General features: G+C 46.5%; 1 protein-coding gene across 2 annotated transcripts in view; it reads left to right on the top strand.

Annotated features, from left to right (window-relative positions):
- hook3 (hook microtubule-tethering protein 3) overlaps positions 1-8,250 on the top strand; it is a 43,008-nt gene that overhangs the window by 23,653 nt on the left and 11,105 nt on the right. The window contains exons 6-10 of one of the 2 annotated variants that reach the window (XM_080842658.1): positions 1,118-1,185; positions 1,300-1,362; positions 1,850-1,933; positions 5,403-5,566; positions 7,687-7,827. The exons of the other annotated variant lie outside the window; for it this stretch is intronic. Of the exons in view, the coding sequence (XP_080698784.1) occupies positions 1,118-1,185; positions 1,300-1,362; positions 1,850-1,933; positions 5,403-5,566; positions 7,687-7,827 (520 nt within the window). The remainder of the gene's footprint in view (positions 1-1,117; positions 1,186-1,299; positions 1,363-1,849; positions 1,934-5,402; positions 5,567-7,686; positions 7,828-8,250) is intronic. 2 annotated transcript variants of the gene reach the window in all.

Genomic DNA, 8,250 nt, shown 5'->3' with positions numbered 1-8,250 from the left:
GAGTCTCGGTTTAAGTCACTGTGTTTGTGCGTGCATGGGTGTGTTTGGGTGTTTGTGTGTTCCTGTCGGTGTGTGTGGTTGTATGTGTGTCTGCATAGGTGTTTGTGTGTTTGTGTTTGCATGGGTGTTTGTGTTTGTGTGTGTTTGCATGGGTGTTTGTGTTTTTTTGGGTAAGTGTTTTTGAGGAGGCTTTGGGTGGATGTTCCCATGCTTATTGTGCATGTGTTTGTGTATTGGGGTGTGTTTGTGTATGTTTGAGCATTCTTGTTTCTGTGTATGTGTGTGTGTTTTTGGCATGTCTATGTGCGTCTAAGTGTGTGAGAGAATGTGATGGATTTCTGCATTTCAAGGCTGGTTTGCAGTGGTGTGCTTGTTTAATGAGCTCCATGTCTGCTGGTGAGGCTCGATGCCTGTGAGCTCAGGGCTTCTGCTGTTTGGAGCAGCGCTTTGATGCATCTGATGAGGAGCTCCCTGGTGGTTCAGCTCAGCTGCAGACAGCTTGCAGGCTCTGCCAGACACACACACACACACACACACACACACACACACACACTCACGCAGATGCAAACACAAACTCAGACAGGCACACACACTTATACTCAGACACATACAGAGAGAGAAATAGAAAGAGAGAGAGAGAGAGAGAGAGGGAGCAAATCAGTCCAGATCAGTAAGATGTATCTCTCTCCCTAGCTCCGTCTCCCTTTTACTTGAATCATCACAAACACTCTCATCCCCACCTCATCTTCATAGCAGCCAGTTTTCATGAGTGATGAAACACAGCTTAGTTGACTCACAGCTCCACGCTCTCCGGAAACCCCTCCAGACTCCCAGCCCAGCCCAGCCAGGTGGTGGTGTGGGGGTGTGGTGGTTCTGTGAGTGGTCCACACAGTTTACACACTGACGATGGCTTAGGCCGAAACGCGTCTGGAAATAAACTGGTCTAAATGAAATGGCAATGAGAAAAGCTTGAGAGTGCGGTGTTTTTCTACTCTAACCACACAGTTTACTTTCATGACAACAGAAGGGTGGAGGAGGGCTGTTGAAGCTTGCGAAGAAGTGCTGAGTTCAGGATCCCCGGGATTTTGTGTCTCAATATGTGGTCTTGTTTTCACAGAGTACATCCAGACCATCATGATGATGGAAGAATCTGTACAGCACGTTGTCATGACGGCCATTCAGGAGGTATGCCCCCTCTCCCCCCCTACCCACAGTGCTTTTGAGAGGGAAGACAGTGGGTCATTATAATGTTACATCATCAGTCTCGCTGAAATAACGGAAAAATATTTTCTGCCACAGCTGATGAGCAAAGAGTCCCCTGTCACAGGAGGAAGTGATACCTACGCCGAGATTGACCGACAGGTAAAACAAACATGACCCCCACACACACACACACACACACACACACACATGACGCATGCACTTCCGCTTGGGTTTCGATTCACAGTCTTTCAGTGTTCCATCTTGATCTTTGTGGAACCAAATGATTTTTGTGGGGGCAAAGGCTGTCTTCACAGACCTTTGCAACTTTGTCAAAGTAAATCGTTTTCGTTTCGTGATAAAACATTTTTTAGCATGGAAGTCTGGTGAACTATTAGTTTAGATTAGTTTCTAGACAGAATCCCACAGTTGAAATAAATATTTAATTACATTCACTGAAGCTGACATTTAATTCACTAAAAAGTCATGCCAATCACAGAGTTTTGGACATTGCTAATGATCCACCCCCCCCTGAATAACACATGATTGAGTGTTTTGTTGATGTGTTCATGGTTACCATGGTTGCATACGTCTATGTGGAGCTGTTTGTTGCTATGGCGTGATGTGAGTTTGGTTCTGCGTTCTGCAGCTCAAGAAGACCGTGGAGGAGCTAAACGATGCTATGGCCACAAAAGAGGAGATTGCCCAGCGCTGCCACGAGCTAGACATGCAGGTACGGGCAGTCTTACCCACACACGTCCCCCTAACACTCTCTCACACACACACACACACACACACACACACACACACACACACACACACACACACACACACACACGAACCCCCCCCTCTCCACAGCCAGCCCAGCACACACTCACAGTATCAGCTGAACATGGAGAGTTCATTTCCAAACAGGACATTTTTTTTCAATAAGTAGTTCGGGAAAAGATGAAGGTCTTGAATTCCCCCATCCTGTTAAGCCACGAATATTTTATTATTAAATTAGATTTGAATTGATTATTCTTTGATGGTAGCTGAGACAAATGTCTTCTTAAAATATAAAACAACTGCAGCTGATTTATCTGTCTGTAGCTGTAGCCTAACTTGTTCTTTTGCATAATGGACATAGTGTAACTCCTGGTCTCAAAAAGAAAGGTGCCAGTATCTTGCGTTTAGGAAATGGCTGTAACCAATAAACAAGCTAGACATGTTTGTACTTGGGCAAGTGGAAATTCACATAACCACTGTTGGGGAACATCCTGATATGGTAATAGCCTCCGTTATATTATGTATGTCTTAACGTCTGAAAGAGAATGAGTTAGCAAAAAAACACTTTAAACCACTATAAACATTAGGCATTATCAACATTAACTTAGGCATGACACTTTCAGAAGGGAACTAAATGAGGTCTGCTCTATTTACACATTGATGGAAAAAAACACAGGTGAGGAGAAAGTGGTGTTTGTCCCATTTAGGAAAGCAACTCTTCATGGGTACAGGCGAGATCTGGCTTCTACATACACACTTCAACACATACACCAATATCCTCCCCATCCCACAGCACTTCACATCCAGGACTGGTGTCTGGATTCCCATCTCCAAATGTGCAGTACTCACATCATACTCATACATCCTCAACACTTTCTAAGTTGTTGCTGTTCATTTTCTTGTGTTATCCCACCTGCTATCTCCTTCGTTTTTCATCAGACCGTTCACTTCATGTAGTTAAGAGCTTTTAGGACACTTCATGTAGTTAAGAGCTTTTAGAACACTTCATGTAGTTAAGAGCTTTTAGAACACTTCATGTAGTTAAGAGCTTTTAGGACACTTCATGTAGTTAAGAGCTTTTAGGACACTTCATGTAGTTAAGAGCTTTGAGGACACTTCATGTAGTTAAGAGCTTTTAGGACACTTCATGTAGTTAAGAGCTTTTAGGGCACTTCATGTAGTTAAGAGCTTTTAGGGCACTTCATGTAGTTAGGAGCTTTTAGGGCACTTCATGTAGTTAGGAGCTTTTAGGGCACTTCATGTAGTTAGGAGCTTTTAGGGCACTTCATGTAGTTAGGAGCTTTTAGGACCGCGGCACCCCAGCCTGTGCTTCTCTTCCTGCACGGGCAGATCTGTAGCTGTTCCGCTTAAGTTGCAAATGAAACCTGCACGGCACAGCTCTTACGCACCATCACTGCTTGCTCTTCCATGTCAGAGCAAGCTGCTTTGATGGGTAGAGGACGCTTCCACCAGTCTCACAAATGAGCTGGAAAAGAAAAACACCTAAAACTGCTGAGCGCATATCCTCTCCCCAGCTCTTGGGTATCTCGTTCCATCCCAGCCCCATTGTAGTGTGTGCTGACCATTAAACGCTTAGCGACGGTGAGATACAAGCACTCCCGCAGTTCTCTCCTGCCACGGCTGTCCTGTAGAGGGTAAGGCCTTGAAAAGATGTGTTATTGCTCTCTCTCTTTCTTTTGTGTGATTCTTTTTCTTTCTTACCTACTACCTGTCTGACGGTATCCTCTGATCTCTGCCTTTGCTTTAAAGGCCTACCTCGTTCAAGAGGAACGTGATAGACTGAGGTTAGAGTATATTGAACTAGAAGAAAGGGTAAATTTGACATTTTATTTATACTCTCTTTTTTCTGTTCATTCTGTTCCTACCTCCCCGCACTCACTCTTTGTGGCGTTGGCGTTGTCTGATGGCCCTGGATATGCTGTCTGCTTTCATAACAGAACACCTGAGTGGCGTGGAGGCTCCCTAACTCTGTGTGTGTGTGTGTTTGCGTGCGTGTGTGTGTGGATGTGTGTGTGTGTGTGTGTGTGTGTGTGTGTGTGTGTATGGATGTGTGTTTATCCACTATCCAGTCCTAACTGCTGAGTGGTCACACGCACACAAGAGGACTAATGCCCCCCCCTCCCTCATCTTAACCTACCTGTCTGTGTGGGTTCCCATGGCAACGGCTCAGAGTGCTTAGCAACCGTCACCTTGGCAGTCGCAGCATAGATGCCACGTGTAGAGAATGCAGAAGATGCTTAGAAGTCGCTTTTCACAGGCACCATTTCTGTCAGATGATGATTTTTTTTCACCACATGTTTCATTAAGCCTTCAAGGTGTTCAGAATGGGTTTTGTCCTAAGGGCCCTTGGCCAGTGGCCAATGAAATCCTTTTCATTAAATCCTGTCCTAATTCCTTGTCTTGTGTCACCACATGACCAGACAATATGACTTTAATCCATCATGCTATTGAAACATTTTCAAACTCAGGACAGAAGGAAGACATCATTGAACCCAAGCTCCATGTTGGAATTCTGACTCATACATTTAGAATCTCATTCATTCAGTTGTACTTAGCCTACCACAAGCAAAGGCACTTTTAGTTGTCCTGTTTGCCGTCACGTAAAGAGAGTCTGTGCTCCCAGCACTGCCGCTTTGCTTTGGTGTGGAATCCGACCCTGCTACCCGTGTCTGGACAGAGCCTCTTAAACTGCATGATGCCCTAGTCGGCTCGAGACAACTTTGAGTTTTGGTTGTGTTTTCACCTTCTTTTTATTTTCATTTTTTAAATCTGCTTGCTTTGACATTCATTGTTTTGACATTATTCATCCTTTATGTTAAGTTGTTCAAAAATGTGTTGCCCACTTAAAAACCAGTTCAGGCTGATTTTAAGGTAAACCAAATATAGCAGAGTAGAGACTTCAGAATGGATGTCATTTCTGGCTAGTGGCTAGTGGCTAGTCAGTGGGTCACCAGTCAAATCATTAGTCCTATGATAATTTACTGCACATTTATCTAAAGGCCTCAGTAATACGTTGTTGATTGAGAGGTTAGCTCCCTCTTACCTCAATGGATGTTTTATTTCACTCTGGTTTTAGCCTTGTGCAGGTGTGCTCAAAGGACTATAGTGTTGTTTATATCAAGGTAATAGATATCATAGCAGGAAGGACAGGGAAAGAAAAGTCATCACTAGTTCACTGTAGCGTGAATAGTTCTCATGTGTGTAGAGACCTTGGCAGGTAGAAAGCAACAAAAGACTCATTATCTGGCCTTCAAGAGGTTATATGATGCTAGAATGGAGAGAGAGGCAGCTTTTTGAGTTACCACTTAGAATCAGTCATATTCAATCTGAACAATTACTTACTTCTTCACTCTTCTCTCTATCTCTCCCTATCGTTCTCTCTCCCCCTTCTCTCTCTCCGTCCTGACGGGCAGGTGGCAGGGCTTCAGGAGGAGAAGAGCAGCCTCCTGGCTGAGAACCAGGTGCTCATGGAGCGGCTCAACCAGTCCGACTCCATCGAGGACCTGAACAGCCCGGCGGGACGAAGACACCTGCAGCTGCAGACCCAGCTGGAGCAGCTACAGGAGGAGACCTTCAGGTGAGAGGAGCAGAGGAGAGGAGGAGAGAGGAGAGGAGAGGAGGAGAGGAGGAGAGAGGAGAGGAGAGGAGGAGGAGAGAGGAGAGGAGAGGAGGAGAGGAGAGGAGAGGAGGGGAGGAGAGGAGGAGAGGAGAGGAGGAGAGGAGAGGAGGGGAGGGGAGGGGAAGGGAAGGGAGAGGGGAGGGGAGGGGAGAGGAGGAGAGGAGAGGAGAGGAGGGGAGGGGAGGGGAGGGGAGGGGAGGGGAGAGGGGATGAGAGGAGCGGAGGGGGGAGAGGAGAGGAGAGGAGAGGGGAGGAGAGGGTGGGGGAAAGGGTCCTGGCCAGGGAAAAGGAGATGGACAGAAGGAGGAGAAGGACGTAGGGGGCACTGCATTGTTGTCCTAACTAGCGTTTATGTGGAGAACACTGAAGGCAGGATATGGAAGGGGACTGTAATTGAGATCTATGAAAGATAAGGGTGTAGCATCCAGACCGGCTGTACCGCCTTACCCTTGCTCTCTCACGGTCCTGATTTCAGAGGGGAGCCGTGTGTTTGTGTGTATGAATGTGTGTTTTCATAATCAAACGGAGAGAGAGGCATCACCGTAGCAGCGCAGTTCAAAGCAAATCCAATGATGTGTAAAAACCACCCGATCAATACATCATGTGCTTATGCTACCATGGCCCGATCTGTCAACCACGAGTAATCATAAACGTGTTAGGGCTTTGGCGTGGGGGCTTTAACAGTGCAAGCGCTTCAGGCAGAAGGCTCTCTGTGCTGAAAAAAGTGCGTTGGGAGCCACAACTCACTGCGGGCAATCGATGCTGGGAAGATATTGATTTCTCCTCTCTGCGTGCCTTGCCCGAGGCGCTGCTCTGCGGCTCTCTGTTGTCCACAGATTAAAAGCCCATGAAGGCTAATGTAATTGGGCTGTTAAATGCACCGCTGATGTAGCGGCGTGAGCGCTAAAGGGCAGAGCCGGGTGCTAACTGCGGGTTTCCCAGCAGGATTAGCATGTGCGAGGCGTCTCAGTTCAGCTGCGACCTGCAGCCTCTGCCCCATAGCCTGCAGCACTGGCCTCTCAACTCCACCCTGATGCTGATGCCCCAGTGGAGGTAAAGGCTCCAGCATGACCACTACCCCCCCTACCCTCACCGCCACCCCCACCCTCCCACCTGCTCTGGGGCATCATCTGGGTCCTGTCTGGGAACTTTTCACTCTCCTCACTGAAGTTGGACATAGTCACTCTCCTCACTGAGGTTGGACATAAGTCACTCTCCTCACTGAAGTTGGACATAAGTCACTCTCCTCACTGAGGGTGGACATAGTCACTCTCCTCACTGAGGGTGGACATAGTCACTCTCCTCACTGAGGGTGGACATAGTCACTGTCCTCACTGAAGTTGAACATAGTCACTGTCCTCACTGAAGTTGGACATAGTCACTCTCCTCACTGCCCCTCCTCACTGAAGTTGGACATAGTCACTCTCCTCACTGAAGTTGGACATAGTCACTCTCCTCACTGCCCCTCCTCACTGAAGTTGGACATAGTCACTCTCCTCACTGAAGTTGGACATAGTCACTCTCCTCACTGAAGTTGGACATAGCCACTGTCCTCACTGAAGTTGGACATAGTCACTCTCCTCACTGAAGTTGGACATAGTCACTGTCCTCACTGAAGTTGGACATAGTCACTGTCCTCACTGAAGTTGGACATAGTCACTGTCCTCACTGAAGTTGGACATAGTCACTCTCCTCACTGAAGTTGGACATAAGTCACTCTCCTCACTGAAGTTGGACATAGTCGTTCCCACATATGGTGCTTAAGGTGTTTCTGTATTGTGTGCACATGTGTTTTGTTTTTAGAGGTTGGACATTGGTGCTTGTTTGTTTTATTGGGGTCACTTTGGTCTTTCGGGACAAACAGGTTCACTAGACCTGGGTTTGGGTTTGCACTGTTTCTATTGGTCAACTCTCACTGACAGAGGAGTGGCACTATTAGGGACGTACTGCAGTGATCTGCTAGTGTATCTGCACTGTGTTGTGCCATCAACTCCCAAACTGCCTCTGTGTTAACACAAATCTCCAAATGAGATTGTCTTTACCCGCTAACCATTGACCTTTGAACTGTGGGCGTGCAGGCTGGAGGCGGCGAAAGACGACTATAGGATCCGCTGCGAGGAGCTGGAGAAGGAGCTGGCGGAGATGAGGAATCAGAACGAGGACCTCACCTCCCTGGCTGACGAGGCGCAGTCGCTCAAGGATGAGATGGATGTGCTCAGGTGAGAGGGCAAGGGTCACTCCAGTGGTGTGAAGGGGTCAAAAGTGAGGGATTGTGTCTTTATATGTGGGAAATGTAGTTTTATATAATGATGTTTGTAATGTTAGCTGGCAATAAAAGGATGGGTAAAACATATCTATGAAAAATACCAGTCACATGCTACAGCTACACCCACAAACATTACAAATTCCCACAAATGTAATAAACCACAAACATAACACATCTGCACTTTTTTAACATAATAATCCCAAAAACATAACACCATTATTATTCTTGCAAGTAATATAATTGTCTGTGGAAAGGTACATTTTCTTTAATTACGTCAAAGGTAATAAATCATAAATATAGTGAAACTCTACCTGCTATCGGTTATGACATTATGTTAATCATCACCATCTAATGATTTTGCCATACACAGGCTCAG

Source organism: Sprattus sprattus, assembly GCF_963457725.1.
Source record: "Sprattus sprattus genome assembly, chromosome: 7".
NCBI lineage: Eukaryota > Metazoa > Chordata > Actinopteri > Clupeiformes > Clupeidae > Sprattus > Sprattus sprattus.
The sequence above is the reverse complement of the archived record's forward strand: the minus strand, read 5'-3'. Positions and strand labels throughout refer to the sequence as shown.